The 18,333-nt window shown below is 38.5% G+C and overlaps 1 protein-coding gene across 8 annotated transcripts in view; it reads left to right on the top strand.

The window, feature by feature from the left end:
* The window catches only part of USP12 (ubiquitin specific peptidase 12), an 85,936-nt gene that overhangs the window by 53,828 nt on the left and 13,775 nt on the right, over positions 1 to 18,333 (top strand). For all 8 annotated transcript variants that reach the window (XR_011528020.1, XM_070578711.1, XM_070578715.1 and 5 more), the window contains 3 exons: positions 6,208 to 6,437; positions 10,195 to 10,271; positions 10,389 to 10,472. Coding sequence is in view for 7 of the 8 variants with exons in the window: in XM_070578711.1 (XP_070434812.1) it covers positions 6,208 to 6,437; positions 10,195 to 10,271; positions 10,389 to 10,472 (391 nt within the window). In the remaining variant the exon portion in view is untranslated. The remainder of the gene's footprint in view (positions 1 to 6,207; positions 6,438 to 10,194; positions 10,272 to 10,388; positions 10,473 to 18,333) is intronic.

The raw sequence follows: 18,333 nt of genomic DNA, 5'->3' as shown, positions 1-18,333 counted from the left end.
TACATGATATTGAACATGCCATCCTTTCTCAGTGATGTCGTTAGTATTTTAGAAACGTTCAACATCAGAAACACGAAACTCACGCAAACACACATTATTTTCCTTTTCATTTAATAGTACATTTTTCTTGACCTTATTGTTTAATATATTCCATGTGCTCCTGTCATAGTTTGTCTTAGTTTTGGCTGCTGTAACAAAAATACCGTAGACTAGGTGGCTTAAACAGTCAACATTTATTTCTCACAGTTGGGGAGGCTGGGAAATCCAAGGTTAAGATGCTGGCAGATTCAGTGTCCAATGAGGGCCCCTCTTCCTGGTTTGCAGACAGCTGCCTTCTTGCTGTATTCTCACCTGGCGAAGAGAGAAAGAGGAAGAAGCTCTCATGTCTTTTCTTTTCTTTTTTGTTTTTTTTTTTTTTAAAGATTGGCACCTGAGCTAACAACTGTCGCCAATCTTCTTTTTTTTTTCCCTGCTTTATCTTCCCATACCCCGCCCCCGTACACAGTTGTATATTTTTAGTTGCAGGTCCTTCTAGCTGTGGGATGTGGGACGCCACCTCAACGTGGCCTGACGAGCAGTGCCATGTCTGCGCCCAGGATCCGAACCCTGGGCCGCTGCAGCGGAGCGCGCGAACCCAACCACTTGGCCACAGAGCTGGCCCCTCATGTCTTTTCTTATAAGGGCACTAATGTCAGCCCTCAAGACCTAAATGACCTCCAAAGGCGGCATCTCCTAATAGCATTGCATCAGGGGGTAGAGTTTCAACATAGGAATTTGGTAGGGGATACCTGCAGGCAGTCCATAATGTGATCTTTAGGTATACAATGATTTTTTAAATTTAGATTGATTCTCAAGCTAAACACAGAGTTTAAGTTACTGTGTTTTGAAACTTCTGTGTGGTTGAATACCTATGGTTTTATATGTTCAGTATTTTTTGAATTTTTTCAATGTATTTAGGCAGAGTAAATTGATGCATGATAGACTTCTTAAATACTTTGTTGAATGAGACTGATTCCAGGATGCATATTCTAAACCCTTCTTCATAAGTTTTGTTTCACTTTTCTGTACTTCAGAAACAATGTTTAATAGAAAAGCATGTTTATTATTTGATGTTGCTGGCTTTTGTAAGTATGTTTTGAAATATATTTTTGGGTTTTGATTTTTTTCCTAATAATTATATAGAGAAGAGCATGCAAAGCAAAGAGAATTTAATAGGTATCCATTGCCTAACTCTCCTTCTGAGATTTTGTTTGCTGGTTTGTTTTAAATCTCTGGAAAGTATGTTGCCCAGTTCAGTGTTCCACTAACTTTCACTTTTGGACTGTTCGTAAATGAATTTCCTTCCACATTATGTTAAAAACTTCATATTCTATATTCTTAAGAGACAGATACTACTACCATATTGTTTTAACCACCATTGCTTTATATCCTAATCATTTTGATATCCCTTGGAAAGAATGTTTTAATTTCAGTAATGAATTTTTGTTTTTAGAATTTTAATTTATCTTACCTAATCATAGCATGAGAGGACTGTAGCCCAGTGTGCTAACACTTGTTCCATAAATATGTTGTCTTTGATGATGGGAAACTAGCTGAATGTGTGAACTGATTATTATATATTTAGATCCTCTTGTGTGCTAGCCACTGTGTAGAAACTAGGGATGTAGAAATAAGATAGAGCCTCTGCCTTCAGGGAGCTGAGATTCTAGTGGAGAAGACAAGCAATTATATGATATAATGTGTCATTGACATGGAGAAAAATAAAGCAAGGAAAGGGGATAGAAAATTGAGGGAATTGATGAGTGTTTTTAGAGCAGAGATTGGAATTGAGAAACAAACCATTTGAGGATGCAAGGCAAAGTTGTTCGAAGCAGATAGAACAGAAATTGCAGTTGCCCTGGGTGCTTGAAGGACAGCACGAAAATTAACTTGGCTGGAGTGGAGTAGGATGAAGATAAAGTTGGAGAGAAAGGCAGGGCCTAGAGCTTGGGTTTTGTTTTGAAAGCCATAGGAAACCATTACAGGGTTCTGAGTGGATGAGTGACACGGTCTGATCTGCGTGAGGAAAGATCCCTCTGCTGATGTGTGGCATGGCCGTGGGAAGCGGTGGGGGTGGGCAGCAGGAATGGATGCAGGGGGACCAGCCAGGAGGCTGTTGGGGCAATCTAGGTAAGAACTGAAGTTATCTGTTTAGAATTACTAGCTTTCTATAGGCTCTCTGTTATTTTAGAAGAGTTAACACACAGATTGATGATCTTATTCTGTGTTAGTTGGACTTGACTCAGCTGGAGAGCTTGGCATCGTGTAAGGTGGGCTTGAAGTCAGATTAGCTGACGTCTGCAGCTCTGTGCTCCGACTCACTGAACTTAGCTGTGTCCATAGTTCATATTGTTGTTTGGGGCCACATTTATTCTTCTCATGTCATTTTAGCTGTTTCAGCCCCTATTGTTCATTCATTTATTCAGAAAATGTCAAGCACATCTAATATGTGGTGGGCACTGTTCTAAGTGCTGGGGATACAGTCGTGAATGAGATAGAAAGGGTCTTGTTCTCAAGGGACCTGTATGTACGTGGCAGTGTTTCAGGTGCTGTGGAGAGATGCAGATATAAATATGTAAATGTGTATATTTAAGTATTGGTCTTCCTCAAGTGAAGAAATTTAATTGTTCACAAATAACGCATATTAAATAGATTTGAGTAAATAATTTCCCATATTCATTTCAATCCTTTTTCTCCAAAAGAGCATGAAAGATATTTTGTGTAATGAAAGCTATAGCTATCTCTCAATTATGAAGAAAACGTAACTTATTTTTAAGCAGTGATTTAGTTTTAATTTTTTTGGATTAATGTTGCAGCTATATCAGGACTTTAACAGTTTATCCGTTTCATATACATTTATTTATTATGAAACTGTCCGTCTCTCCCACTAGACTGTCAGTTCCATGATGGAGGAGCCCATTTGTTTTTCTCACCGTTATATTCCCAGTTTATAATCCAGTTCCTGGCATCGAGTAGGTGCCTACTAAATATTTGTTGAATGAGTGAGTTTGTTTAATGTGCCAAAGCAAGTGTGAAGTCCACCTTCCCCTTATGCTACTTAGCAGAGAAGAAAGCAAACCGTAAGAAAACCAAGATTTTAAAAGTGAAATTTAATACGGTTTACAGGGATTGTCCTGAGGCCATTTAGTTGATGTTGTTTCAATGTTTATGTGGTCCTGGTTGATGTTTTAAAAACTGTAACGGCTGCTGTTAGGCACTGCAAGATTCTGGCATACTTCATATACTATATTTTTAGAAAATGGACTATAAATTATTTTAAATATTTCAATAAAATACTTAAAGAGTATTTTCTGGTTTACTTTGCATTTCATTTCTAGAGCATTCAAGTCAGTTGAAGTATTTCTGTGAATATGAAGTCATTGCTCTGTGTTAAAAGAATATCTAAAAAAAGATATTTCAAGTTTTTAGAAAACAAAAACGTTTGCACATTTTTGCTTTACAAAAAAGGTAATTATTTTGAAAACCATACGTATATGCTAGAATAGCTTTTTTAACAGGGAAACATGGGACAACTTTAAATTGTGGCATTGAGCCAGCATGTAGATCCATTAGAGTGAATTATTCATCTCTCACCTTAACTAGGCCCTTAGCAGTGTTTATAAAACCTTTTTACTGGTCCTCTCCCATTATCCTTCTTTTTACATTCCTCCATGACTTTTCAAGTTTATTTCCACTTTTTTAAAGCCCCTTAATCAACTCTAGCATAATTTCCTTCCAGTCCTTATCTTGGCGGACCTCCTGAGGTGGGTGGTTCTAGATTTGTGACCTGGAGACGGGTGAGTGAGTGAGAGATGAGAACTCTTGATTTTTAAGGGGTTCACGTGCACTTAAGGAAGCTCCCTAGACACTGAAAGCGTCAAGGTTAGTGCAGGAGTCAGGGTGGACAAAGAAACCATGAATCAGGCCATTAGAGGGCAAGGGGAGGTTGACAGAATGATTGTAGAAAGAGGAGGATTAAGGGTAGTATGGCCAGATCTTAAGAGCTTTTTTGATTGAGGGCAAGTTTTTATATGCAGGTGAAAGTGTAATGGTTTAGAAGTGGCTGCAGGGAGCTAGAAAATGCCGAAGGTTGAAGAGATGGGGAGTTTAGAACAGAAAGCGGTTCCTAGAAGGAACAGCAGAAAGCGTTGGGGAAGTAGAGAATCCCAAGGATGAGGAAGGAAATAAGATAGAATAAGCGAATGAGAGTACTAGAGGATAGAAGACTGGGGGTGAGGGTGGAGTAGTATTTTCAGGGATGGAAGATTATTGTGTTGAGAGGCAAGGTTAAAGGTAATGGACTTCAGTTGTCTTGGCTTTGGCCTAAACCAGTCCAGTGGTGGAACCATCTGAGGGTTCTGAACGTGACTTGGCTTGTTCTCAGAGAGGTGGAGTGGAAACCAGTGGACACACAGTATACCAAATTAGAATCAGGCGTTGAGTCCACGTAGGCTAATGCGGTAACTCCTAAGACTCAGGGCTTTTATTGTTCTTAAAGATAACATAAGACGTTTAAGACTAATCAAATCCCTCAAGGCAAACGTTACAGCAGAGAAATGAAGTGTGGCTCCAGCTGTATTGTTAATATTATTGTGTTTGATTTGAGCTCCAACAGAAAGCTGAGTAAATTGCCTATGACATCCATATAATTAGAGGTAGAGCTGTAATAGGAATCCAGACCATCTTGCTCTAGTAGCTGCGCCTTAAATGTGATGCTTTTTAGAGATCTTTTTGACACCAAGATTAAAATCATTATTTTCTTTTAATATACCTCCTCAATGAGTATTTTCATTTGTCCCCACTTTATTTTTACAATAATCTCGCAAAGGAGGATGGTATTCCATTTTACAGAAAGGAAAATCAAGATCTTTTTGATTACCCCAGGGTTGAACATTTTCCTCATGTTTCTTAACCCTTTGAATTTTCTTTCTATAAATTGTTGATTTCAAGTCCTTTGCCCACTTCGTATTTTCTTTGGTGTAAGCTCTCTATATGTTGAAGATGTTAATAATTTTCAGATTTCACTTTCTAACTTTTTAAATGAGTTCTAATGCATAGAACTTAATTTTATGCAGTCATATCTGTAGCTCCTCTAATGTAATTTTTATTCCTTTTATCTTAGAAAGACTTTCCCTAAATTTTTTTCTAAAGTTTTGTTCTTTCATTAAAAAAATGTAAACAATAATCTTTCGGGGATTTATCAAATGGGCGTGGAGGATCTCGGTGCGTTCTGTTGGACCCCAGGCGTCGTGGCTCGGTCGCGTGGGCGTTGCTGCTTGCAGCTCGGTCTACAGCTTGGTGGAGTCGGACTGTCTGGTTTGAGTCCTGGCCCTGCCATTTCCTAGCAGCGTGACTTCACCCTCTCTGATCCCATTTCCTCATTTATAAATAACGTTAACAACAGGATCACAGGGTTGTTAAGAAGATCAAATGAGATACTGCCTCTAAAGCCCTTACTCTTCGATCTTAAGGTTGTGTAATGCCAAGCACAGGATAAAGTGCTTGATGTTAGCGACTGTCTGTATTTCCATTAGATTTACTCATTTGTGTAACTACAGGGAACATTTCATGGAGTTATAAAATCTCTTGTTTGGAAGGGGCCTTAGAAATTGTGTGGATTAAATAGATAATTCATGATACCATTATTTCCTAAACCTAAGTACTTCGGAGTCACCTGGAGGAGCTTTGGAAAGTCCCAGGTTTCAGGCTTCATCTCTGACTTACTAAATCAGAATCTCTAGGATGGATGGCCCAGTAATTTATGATTTTAGCAAACTTTCTGTGTGGTTCTTAGGCATTTGGTTTGGCAGTGGCAACAGGTTGTCCAGCTTCCACTTTAAAAGTGGCCATGTTGTAATATTTGTGGAGTAATAGATTAGATGAGCTAATAAAAGCAGTTGTTTCTTATCTCCTCAGTATATTAGGTAAATGCATAAGGATGGGTTTTGTTTTTTTCTTAAAAAAAAGATTCTCATTCATCTTAACTTTCTTTTCCGTAAATTCAGTCACAATTTTATATAAGAAAGATATCTATTTCTTGTACATTACTAACAATACCAAACATTTGTATTTAGTTCTGATAGAATACTAGATATTCTTTTTTAAATTTAGTTTTTTAATGAAGTTATTTAATTCTGAAATAATTCTCTAATATATTTTTATTTTTAGAGCTTTTTGACAACTACATGCAGCAAGATGCCCATGAATTCTTAAATTACCTACTAAATACGATTGCTGATATTTTACAAGAAGAGAGAAAGCAGGAAAAACAAAATGGCCGTTTACCTAATGGTAATATTGACAGTGAGAATAACAACAGCACACCAGACCCAACTTGGGTTCATGAGATTTTTCAGGGAACATTAACTAATGAAACCAGATGTCTTACTTGTGAAACTGTAAGTATATCCTAAAATTTTGTGTAGAACAAATTGAATTCATTATCTTGAAAGTTCTTTGAGGATGAGGATGAGACATGAACTTGAAAGTTGTAATTCTTAGGTATAGTATAAATGAATGTTAAAGATGTACTTGCCAGTTGAAAGGAATCTACACTTTTTCGTAATGCTGCTTATGAAGAGTGAATACCTGAGGTGAGAGGAAAATCCTCATTGCTCAAATACAGGAGGCTTAGAGCCATGTTCTGGAAATTACATGTCTTAGTTAAGCTCTTCAGAGGCTTATAGGTCAGGGAGTTATAGTGATTGTTTTTCCTTTTCCTACAGTTACATTTATTGTTTATTGTTGGAATAAAAACTAAAGCATATTGGGGAGTGGCCCCGTGGCCTAGTGGTTAAGTTTGGTGCACTCTGCTTTGACAGCCTGAGTTCCGTTTCCAGGCAAGGACCTGCACCCCTCGTCAGTGGCCGTGCTGTGGTGGCGTCCCACGTACAAAATGAAGGAAGATTGGCACAGATTTTAGCTCAGGGTGAATCTTCGTCAGCAAACAAACAAACGAAAAACCCCCAAAGCATACTGTGTACACTCAGAGAGGGGAAAATACCCATTTGCTGGATCCTTCATAAAGATGAACAGTAGGGAAAAAGCTTGAAAACTGATTACACATAGGATCAGATAAGCCAGCACTCCTCTTATATTCTTACCTTGTTACCTAATTTCTCACTTGAGGAATGAAAGATCAAACTCTTACTTAATGCGGCATCCATTATCCAATTTTGCCAGTTGAACCAATAATGTCCTTTATAGCATTTCCTCCCCTGCAGTACAGAATTCAGTTTAGAGTTTGGTAGTAGTTTGCATTGTATGTAGTTAGCATGTTTTCTTTAGCCTCCTTCAGTCTGAAACAATTCCACTGTCTTTGTTTTCTATGACATATCCATTTTTAAAGAATATACCCTCCTCCCTCCCCTCCTTTTTTTAAATCTAACATTCCTCATATTGAGTTTGTCTGATGTTTCCTTCTAATTAGATGCAGGTTATGCATTCTTGGCTGGAATAGTTTGTAGTTATTGCTGTGTCCTTCTCAGGGTTTCACATCTAGGCTCACAATATCCATCTGCCCCTCATTGGTGAAATTAATTTTGATCTCATTCTAGGTGTCGTTCATTTTCTCCACTGGATAATGACTGGTTTTTATGCCCTTGTAACTAGTAGGCAGTCTGTGGGGAAACACAAAAATCTTGTTCCTCATCAAAATCTCTCTCTAAGATTTAGCATCCACTGATGATTTTTGCCTAATCCAGTCTTACTATGATGGTTGTACTACTAGTTTTTAATAGCATAGGAGAGTAGCATGGTCCTTTGGGAAAGAGAATCCACAAGCAAGAAAAGTAAGAGAAATGTTTCATGGATGTTTGCAAGAATCACAGTGTCTTGGTTTACTAAATTTGATAAACTTACACAGGCAGAGACTAATAATGAACTGTCTTTTTTTTAATTAATAAAAAAAATTGTCAATTTAGAAAAACTGAGTGGAAATTACAGAGAGTTCCCAAATACCTTCTTCTCTCCACTTTCCCTTATTATTAACATCTTGCGTTAGTGAGGTACATTTGTTGCAATTGATGGGCCAATATCGATATATTGTCATTAACCAAAATCCATACTTTACATTAGGGTTCACTCTAGGTGTTGTCTATTCCGTGGTTCTATTTGTTTTGACAGATATGAAGTGGCATATGTCTATCGTTACAGTATCAAACGGCATAGTTTCACTTCCCTAAAAACCCTCTGTGCTCCGTGTATTTATCCCTCCCTGCTCCCCATACCTGTGGCAACCACTGATCATTTTACTGCCTCCATAGTTTTGCCTTTTACAGAATATTATGTAGTTGGAATCATAGAGTCTACAACCTTTTCAAATTGTCTCCTTTCACTTAGCAACATATATTTAAGTTTCCTCCATGTCTTTTCATAGGTCAGTAGCTTATCTCTTTCGATTGCTGAACTATATTCCCTTGCATGGATGTACCATGGTTATCCCTTCGCTTATTGAAGGCCATCTAGGTTGCTTCCAGGTTTTGATCATTATGAATAAAGCTGCTCTAAACATTCATGTAGAGATTTTTGTGTGGCCATAAATTTTCAACTCCTCTGGTTAGTACTAAGCAAAACAGTTGCTGGATCATGTGGTATGAGTATGCTTGGTTTTGTAAGAAGCTGCCAAACTGTCCTCCACAGTGGCTGTACCGTTTGCATCCCCACCAGCAATGAATGAGAGCTCCTGTTGCTCCGCATCCTTGTCAGCATTGGTGTTGTCAGTGTTGGATTTTAGCTATTCTAGTATGTGTGTAGTGGTATCTGATTGTTTAATTTACAATTCCCTGATGACATACGATGTTGAGCATCTTTTCCTATGCTTATTTGCCATCTGTATATATTCTTGAGTAAGATGTCTTTACTGGTCTTTAGCCCATTTTTAAAATCAGGTTATTTTCCTATTATTGAGTTTTAAGAGTTCTTTGTGTATTTTGGATACCAGTCTCTTATCAGATATGTTTTTGCAAATATTTTCTCTCAGTCTGTGTCTTGTCTTTTGATTCTCTTAATAGTGTCTTTGGCAGATCAGAAGTTTTAATGTTAAGATCTTAATTTCAATAAAGTTCCTTCATGGAAATGCTTTTGGTATTGTATCTAAAAAGTCATCACCAAACCCAAGATCATCTAGATTCTTTCTTATGTTAATCTTCTAGGAGTTTTATAGTTTTGCATTTTATATTTAGGACTGTACTCCATTTTGAGTTAATTTTTATGAAAGGTGTAAGGTCTGTGTCTAGATTCATTTTTTTTTGCATGTGAATGTCCAGTTGTTCCAACACCATTTGTTGAAAAGAGTACTCTTTCTTCATTGAATAGCCTTTGCTCCTTTGTCAAAGATCACCTAACTGTATTTATGTGGGTCTATTTCTAGGCTGTCTGTTCTGTTCCATTGATCTGTCTGTCTGTCCTTTCTCCAGTACCACACTGTTTTGATTACTGTAGCTTTATAGTAAGTCTTGGAGTTGGGTAGTGCCAGTCCTTCAGCTTTGTTTTTAATATGGTGTTGTCTCTTCTGGGTCTTTTGCCTCTTCACATGAATTTTAGAATCATAGAGACTGATTTATTATCCACAAGATAATGTAGTGTGATTTTGATTGGGATTGTGTTGACTCTGTAAGACAAGTTGTGAAGAACTGACATCTTGACAATATTGAGTCTTCCTGTTCCTTAACATGGACTGTTAGATTTTTTTTGAAGAAATAAACGAGGGTTATAAATGAAGATTGTAATTTGGCATTTTGGGCTAAATTATTTTCTTAAATGATAAAACAATACAGGTATCATGTCCTTTGGCAAGTGTTCTCAGTAAGTCTTTGCCTCTGTTTTTTTAAGAATTAGTGTATGTGGTACAGTTTGTTTTGTGCTTTACAGTAACATCAAGATTTTGGAAAGTAATGGAATTTCACATCCTCTTGGCCTTTGCCAGTAATCAGTTCCAGGTGTGCTTTGGTGTTGTCCTTCTACATATGATAAGAGTTATTTATTGTGTCCTTTTGAATAATGTGAATCAAGTAGTTTTCAACTTAGGAAAAAGAATTCTTCATGTACTTACTACTAATAATAGAATGCGTTTAATTCTATCATTAATTAATGGACTAGTGGGACAGTGATTTACTGATATTTAAAGAAATCAAAGGTAATTTCCTATTTTTACAGATAAGCAGCAAAGATGAAGATTTTTTAGACCTTTCTGTTGACGTGGAACAAAACACATCAATTACTCACTGCTTAAGGTAAGTGTGGAGTTGTTTATTTTGAAATTTAATGAATATCTTTGGTTTAGAATGTTTTTAAATGAATATGTGATTTTCTAGTATAGACAAAATAAATTTATGTTGAATTTTACACAGGGGTTTTAGCAACACAGAAACTCTATGCAGTGAATACAAATATTACTGTGAAGAATGTCGCAGCAAACAGGAAGCACACAAACGGTAATTTCATGTTTTTGAAATTTTTTAGTGATTCTTTGGTAATGGATGGTGTAGATGGCTTTTCCAGCTGAAAGTGATCTATGGACATTTACACTGAGTAGAAATTCTTAATTTTGTCACGGACAGTTAAGACTCATTAGGTAATTACTGGATAAGCAGGCGTCAGCTCTGGCACCTCAGGTGACTGTCTGCGTTCAGTGACTGTTCAGTACTCGGAAGCCGGCACAGTCAGAATGTTTGGCTTCGGAGCTCTCCTGACCGTGTAAACTTCTTTCTTGGTGAGGGAGGATGAGGGGAAAAGTGCTTTCCTCACCCCTGCCCTGTTTTCTGCTATCCCTACATGGGATTTTGTACCTTCTCTTAGTAAATTATTATAAAGACTGGATTTTGGTATCAACAAATGGAATCATCATCATCGTCCTTGTTATTATTTTTTATTTTGAAACAATCTCAAACTCAGAGAAAAGTTGCATGAACAGTAGCAAGAATGTTTTTTTATTCTAAACTATTTGAAAGTAGGGTCCTGATGTGATGTCCCCTGATCCTGGACACTTTAGTAGCTGTTTCCTGTCAACAAGAGAGTTCTCCCATGTGGCATATCCATCTGGATCAGGAAGGCAGCGCTGGCGTGTTCCCGGATCACAGACCTTATTCCGCTGTCATCAGTCGTCCCAGTACTGTACTTTATAGAAGAAAGGGTCTGGCCAGAATCACACATAACCTTTAGTAATCATGTCTCTTTAGTCTTGTTACGTTTTGAACAGTTCCTTAGTCTTTTCTTGACGTCAGTAATCTTGACACTTTTAAAAATTACAAATTAGTTATTTGGGTTTGCTCATGTTTTCTTATGATTAGGTTCAGGGTATATATTTTGGGCAGGAATCTCACAGAAGTGATGCTGTGTTCTTCTCACTGTATCCTCTTAAGTGGCACACAATTTTGATACGTCTCATGTGTTAGGGGTTCCCAAGACCACTCCTGGATTTGCTGATTCACTAGATGGACTTGCAGGACCCAGCATATAGTCATGCTCACAGCTCAGATTTATTAGAGACAAGTGACAGAGCACAGTCAGCAAAGGGGAAAGCCAGGCAAGCCTCCATGAGTCCTCTCCCTGTGGAATCACATAGGACTCACTTAATTCCTCCAGCATCGAATGTGACAACATGGGAGAAGTGTTGTCTACCAGGGAAGCTCATTACAGACTCAGTGCCCAAGGTTTTAACTGGGGGCTGCTCACGTAGGTACCCTCTACCTAGCTTGTACCAAAATTCAAGACTCCCAGAAGGAAAGGTGTTCAGCATAAACCATACTATTTGCAGAAACATTTGAGGCACACTGAGACACCCTTATCATTTGGGGAATGGTGGGAACACTCCCCAAATCCAAGTTCCCAGGTGTTAACCAAGGATCATCCTTGCAAGCAGGCCTTTCTAAGGCTAGTCTGAGGCCTGCTGTGTTAACTCTTTCCCGCACATCCCTGCTGGTGCTGTTATCTGTGAACACTTGATTAAGGTGATGTTTCCCGGAGTTCTTCACTGTTAAGCTATGCTTTTCCCCATTGTAATTCATAAGTATTTTGTGTGAAGGTATTTTGAGATCGTAAATATCCCCATTCCTCATCAAACTTGCAATTTTTTTCATTTTTTAAATCTCAGTGTAGACTCAAGGATTTCTGTTTTATTCGGTGGGTTATGATCCATTATCATTCTTATTTATTTTCATGTTCAAATTATCCCTGATTTAGCCAGCAGGAGCCTCTTCAAGTGAGTTCCTGTGTCTTTTTGACATGTCCCATTGTTCTTGAGCACTTCTTTACTTTCTGGTAGAATTAAGATGTTCCAAGCTCATTTTGTACTTTCCTTGCCCCCACCCTGGGACCAGCCATTTCTCCAAGGAGCCCTGGTTCCTTTTAGCTGGAGAATGATATTTAGAAACTAGGATCTTGGTATAGGTGTGCTCAGTGCTATAGGGATGTCCCTGTTCCTGAGCCCCCTTAGTGAACAGAGCTGGAGGGGATGTGTGTGTGTGTGTGTGTGTGCGCATATTTACATGTGTGCTTATTTATCTCTTGTTCTGTCTATATTGAAAAACCATGAACTCAAAATATCTCCAATTTCAGCCAACACCCTAGGGTTCATTCTGATTTCTTCCTTTTTAATATTTGTAATTTCCTTCTCTGACTGTAAAAATTGGTTCCCATTATCTCTGTATATTTGCTTATTCGGTCAGTGCCCCTGTAGGTAACCAATCTTAGCACCTCCTACTCCCCTGCATGTACACGCAGACTTCTCTCATACAGTCATGCTCCTTACTCTGCTTGGGCTTCCCCTCTCCCCTGCCTGCACAGATGTCTGCCTTACGTGGCCCCATCTAATGGTTGAACTGAAATGTTCATGAAGGGAAGTGGAAGAACTTAGATTTTTAAGTGATTGTGTTTTTGTTTTGGACACAGACTATCTACTAAGAAGGGAGGTGTTTTGGGGAATGGACACAGGTAACGAAAGCAGTACACAGTGTTCCCTTCCATTAGCGCAGACTACGCTGGAGCACCTCGGCTAAGTTTGGTTAGAGGCATGGGGGCTGATCCATTAGATTAATCCTGAAAATGTCGTAGAAGGTACCCAGGACTGTTGGTTAAGGAAGTTACAGTTAAGGACTAAATGTAGCTAAGAGGAATGCAACTCAAACTGTATTGGCTACAAGGAGGAAGGTCCATCTGTGAGCACACAGAATGACAAGTATCGTAGTGAGTAATTAGGAATTGTCTGCAGAGTCAAGCTGTTTGTTTTGAAGACGTCCATGAGATTTTAATATATTATTTAAGATTAGATCTTTTATTAAATTACATGAGGAATATGTTTTTTGTAAAGAAATTAGAAAATATAGATAAGAGTAAATCAATTAAGAATCATTATTCATAAAAGTATTAACGTTTTTGTATATATCCTAGATTTTTTTAAGTGCATATGTATGTGCACACGTAATTCTTGAAAGGGAATCAAACTTTGTATCCAGTTTTGTGACTTTTTCCCTTAATAAATTACAAAGATGTCAATGAAAATATACTTTTTCATCATTTGTAAGAGGTGCTGCATGGTGTTTTTGTGTGGACACACTAACCTGCCAATCCTCCAAATCCAACAGTTTAGGTGGTTCTCATTTTTCACTGTTATGGTGCTTTGATGAATGTATTTTGTATGTATACACACACACACTCATACTCCCCACGTATTTTCAGACAGTTTTTAGAGTACTTCTGTAGGATAAATTCTGTGTAAGTTCATGAAAAGACAGAAATCAGAAATTATCTGTTTTCTGCTAGGATCTGGTATCAGTCCTTCTGCTAATTTCCAGTGTGATACTGGGCAAGTCATTTAATCTTCTTTGGGTCTCACTTGGATTAGTCAACTTCTAAGGTCTCTACCAGCTCTAAAAGTCTATAGTTTCTAGTCTTAAGATAACAGAATAAACATGTGTTGGATATAGAGATCATAGTTCGTACTAAAGAAACAAAATCAATTTGACTTAAAAACATTTCACTCTGGATGAAGGACAGAAACATGATCATCTCAGTGGTTGCAGAAAAAGCATTTGACAAAATTCAACACCCTTTCATGATAAAAACACTCAGCAAACTGGGAATAGAAGGAAATTACCTCAACATATTGAAGGCCATATACAAATAGCCCACAGCTAACATCATCCTCAACAGTGGAAAAACTGAAAGCTTTTTCTATAAGATCGGGAACTAGACAAGGATGCCTATTCTTGCCACTTTTTTTCAGCATAGTACTGGAAGTCTTAGCCAGAGCACTTAGGCAAGAAAGAAGTAACAGGCATCCAAATCAGAAAGGAAGAAGTCACATTACCTCTGTTCACAGGTGACATGATCTTATACATAGGAAACCCTACAGATTAAAGAAGAAAAACCTTGTTAGAACTAATAAACAAATTCAGCAAAGGTGCAGGATACAAAATCAACACACGAAAATCAGTTGTGTTTCTGTACAGTAACAATGAACAATCTGAGAAGAAAATGATCCCATTTACAATAGCATCAAGAAGAATAAAATACTTAGGAATAAATTTAACCAAGGAGGTGAAAGATCTGTACACTAAAAACTTATAAAATATTTCTGAAAGAAATTAAAGAAGCTACATACAAAGAAATTGAAAGATTTCTCGTGTTGATAGATTGGAACACTTAATGTCGTTAAAATGGCCGTACTACCCAAAGCCGTCTACAGGTTGAGTGCAATCCCTATCAAAATCTCAATGGTGTTTCTTAAAGAAATAGAAAAAGCCATCCAAAATTCATATGGGGACTCTTAAAGGACTCTGAATAGCCAACAGTCTTGAGAAAGAAGAACACAGCTGGAAGCCTCACACTTCCTAACATAGTACAAAGCGACAGTAATCAGAGCAATGTGGTCCTGGCACACGGACAGACACACAGACCAATGGGACAGAACAGAGAGCCCAGAAGTCAGCCCTTGCCTATAGGTCAAATGATCTTTAACAAATGTACCAAGGCTTCAATAGAGAAGGGATAGTCTTCAACAGGTGGTTTTGGGAAAACTGGATATCCACGTGTAAAAGAATGAAGTTGGACCCTTAACTTATACCATATAGAAAAATTAACTCAAAGTGGATTAAAGACCTAAGTATAAAACCTGAAGCTATAAAACTCCTGGAAAAAAACCTAGGGGAAAAGCTTTATGATATTGAATTTGGCAATGATTTCTTGAATATGACACCAAAAGCACAGGCAACAAAAGCAAAAATAGACAAATGGGACTACATTAAACTTAAAATCTTATGTGCAGCAAAGGAAACAGTAATCAGAGTGAAAAGGCATGAATGAAAGAAAATATTTGCAAAATATTTACAGAATGGTAGAAAATAGTTGAAAGTCGGATATCTAATAGATTACTATCCAGAATATTAAAAGAACTCCTAAGCTCAACAAAACCAAGTCATCTGATTAAAAAATGAGCAAAGGACTTGGATAGACATTTCTCCAAAGAAGACATACAAATGGCCAATAGGCACATGAAATGATGCTCAAAATCACTAATCATCAGGGAAATACAATTCAAAACCACTATAAGATAAAACCTCATACCAGTTATGATGGCCACTATCAAAAAAAGAGAAAATAACAAGTGTTGACGAGGATGTGGAGATACTGTGTGCTTGTGTGCTCTTGGTCGTGATGTAAATGGTTCAGCTGCTATGGAAAACAGTATGGAGGTTCCTCCAAATATTAAAAATAGAACTACTGTGTGATCTAGCATTCCCACTTCTAGGTATATATCCAAAAGGATTGAAAACAGGATCTCAAAGAGATACGTGCATTCTCATATTCATTGTTGCACTATTCTCAGTAACCAAGAGGTAGAAGCAACTTAAGTGTCCATTGACGGATGGATAAGGAAAATGTAGTATATACATACAATGGGATATTATTCAGCCTTTAAAAAAAGGAAACCCTGGTGCCAAAAAGAAGGAAATCCTGGGGCCGGCCTGGTGGCGGCCTGGTGGCGTTGTGGTTAAGTTCACACACTACGCTTCAGTGACCCAGGGTTCACAGATTCGGATCCTGGGCGCAGACCTAGCACCGCTTGTCAAGCCACACTGTGGCAGCATCCCAAATACAAAATAGAGGAAGATTGGCTCAGATGTTAGCTCAGTGACAGTCTTCCTCAAGCAAAAAGGAAGACTGGCAACAGATGTTAGCTCAGGGCCAATCTTCCTCACCAAAAAAAAAAGGGAAGGAAATCCTGTCATATGCTACAACATGGATGAACCTTGAGCACATTATGTTAAGTGAAATAAGCCAGTCACGAAAAGACATACTGTATGAATCCAGTTAGAAGAAGAATCTAAAGTAGTCAAGTTGTTAGAAATAGAAAGTGAAATGGTGCTTGCCAGCGTCTTCAGGGAGGGGAAAAAGGGAGTTGTTCAATGGGTATAGGGTTTTAGTTTGCAAGATGAAAAAGTTCCAGAGATTCTGTTGCACAACAGTGCGCTTATAGCTTACACTACTGTACTGTACACTTAAAAAGGGTTAAGATGGTAAAGTTTATGTTCCGTAGTTTTTACCACAATAAAAAAAAATGCATGTGGTTTGACTTTCATTCATAATATATCTATATTTGTATTAGTATAAAGACAGTATCTTCTTTAAAAAAAGGTTTCTGTCTGGGAACACTGAGGAGCGATTTCTGGAAATGTTACTAATATGCCATAAAATAAATATTCCATCAAATGAATTTGCTATATAATAAAGTTTCTTAGTTATTTATTTGTGCTTTATATTGTAGACTCTGAGAAGATCCACAGTATAAAGAGGTTTATCTTTTCATCTAGCTTTTTCCAGAATTTGTTGGCACATAGACTCCTTTTCTGTAGCATACCTGTTGAACTATGTTACAGCACGGTCCGGGAAAACTACTAGCTTGGTAAATGTGAATGTAACAGTCGTATCCTTCTGTCCAAGGGGAGGGTACAGCTTATGGGCAAGAGTGGAGTGGTGTCCCTGGGGAATTGGAATGAGGAGGGACTTGATGGCTTGGTTTCAGGTAGTGTTTCCCTGTCCTCTGGGCAGTGGGGTGGGAGTGGTGCCTGAGATTTTAAAGAGCAATATTTCTGTCGCTCCTCTGTCACTTAGAGTGGGATCTGAGGATGAGTGACAGTGGACTGGGAGCTGAGCCAGCCTGCCTGGCTCCTTGCCTACGCATCCTTCCTCTCTCTTTCCTCGCTGTGTTTTCTCTATACCATATTTGGCTTAGCCCACTTTCAGGACCACTCCTGTCTTTCCCAGGTGTTGAAGAAGACTCCTGCATGCCCAGGTGACTCGGCAGCAAGTTCTCATGGTCACATGTCCATCTCTATCTGCCCTAGATCTAGTAATTGAGATTCTTCCTATTTTTGAAATCAAGTCCTTCCCTTTTGCTCCATTTTCATAACTAGATCCGTATCTTACTCCTCTGTGTCCAGGTCTTGTCATGGTTACCTATGTAGTAAATGTCATGTTAGGATCTTTTCAGCGGTAGGGATTTGCCATGTGGTCAATATTCCCAACCACTCCTTGCACACACACCCTGTCTTAGTCCATTCAGGCTGCTGTAACAAAATACTATAGCCTGGGTGGATTACAAACAACAGAAATTGACTTCCCACAGTTCTGGAGGCTGGGAAGTCCAAGATCAAGGCACCAGCGTGTTGCGTTCTGGTGAGGGCCCTCTTCCTGGTTCATAGCCACTGCCTTTTCACTGTGCCCTCACATGGAGTGGTGCTAGCAAGTGCTCTGGTGCCTTTATTTATTTAATTGATGTCACAGTAATTTATAACATTGTGAAATTTCAGTTGTACATTAATATTTGTCAGTTTACTGGTGCCTTTTTTATATAGACATTGATCCCATTCATGAGGACTCTGCCCTCATGACCTAAGCACCTCCCAAAGCCCACTTACTAATACCATCTCTTTGGGCATTTGGATCTCAGCGTATGAGTTTGGGGGGGCTGTAAACATGCAAACTCTAGCACTTCCCCCTGTAATCCTCCTGAATCTGACCTGTGTTTCTGGTTGTCTGGGTCCTTCTGTCTTTTGGCAGATTGATGGTGCCTGGTTGCATACCTGGCAGCATCTCCAGATAGTGCTCAGTACTCCGTGCCATCTGCTGGTTGGGACTCTCCGTGGACCTCATCCATCCACTGACCTGTCCTTCGTTTGTAACACGTGCTGGAGGTCAGGGTCCCTCGTCTTGTCTGACTTTGCTGTCAGTGCCCACATCTCAGTCACCTAGTGTCTTCCTCGTAGCATTGTATCCCCTCTCACCCCTCAGTGAATC

This window comes from Equus przewalskii, chromosome 16 (assembly GCF_037783145.1).
Source record: "Equus przewalskii isolate Varuska chromosome 16, EquPr2, whole genome shotgun sequence".
NCBI classification, from domain to species: Eukaryota; Metazoa; Chordata; class Mammalia; order Perissodactyla; family Equidae; genus Equus; species Equus przewalskii.
This window is presented reverse-complemented; position numbering and strand designations above follow the sequence as displayed.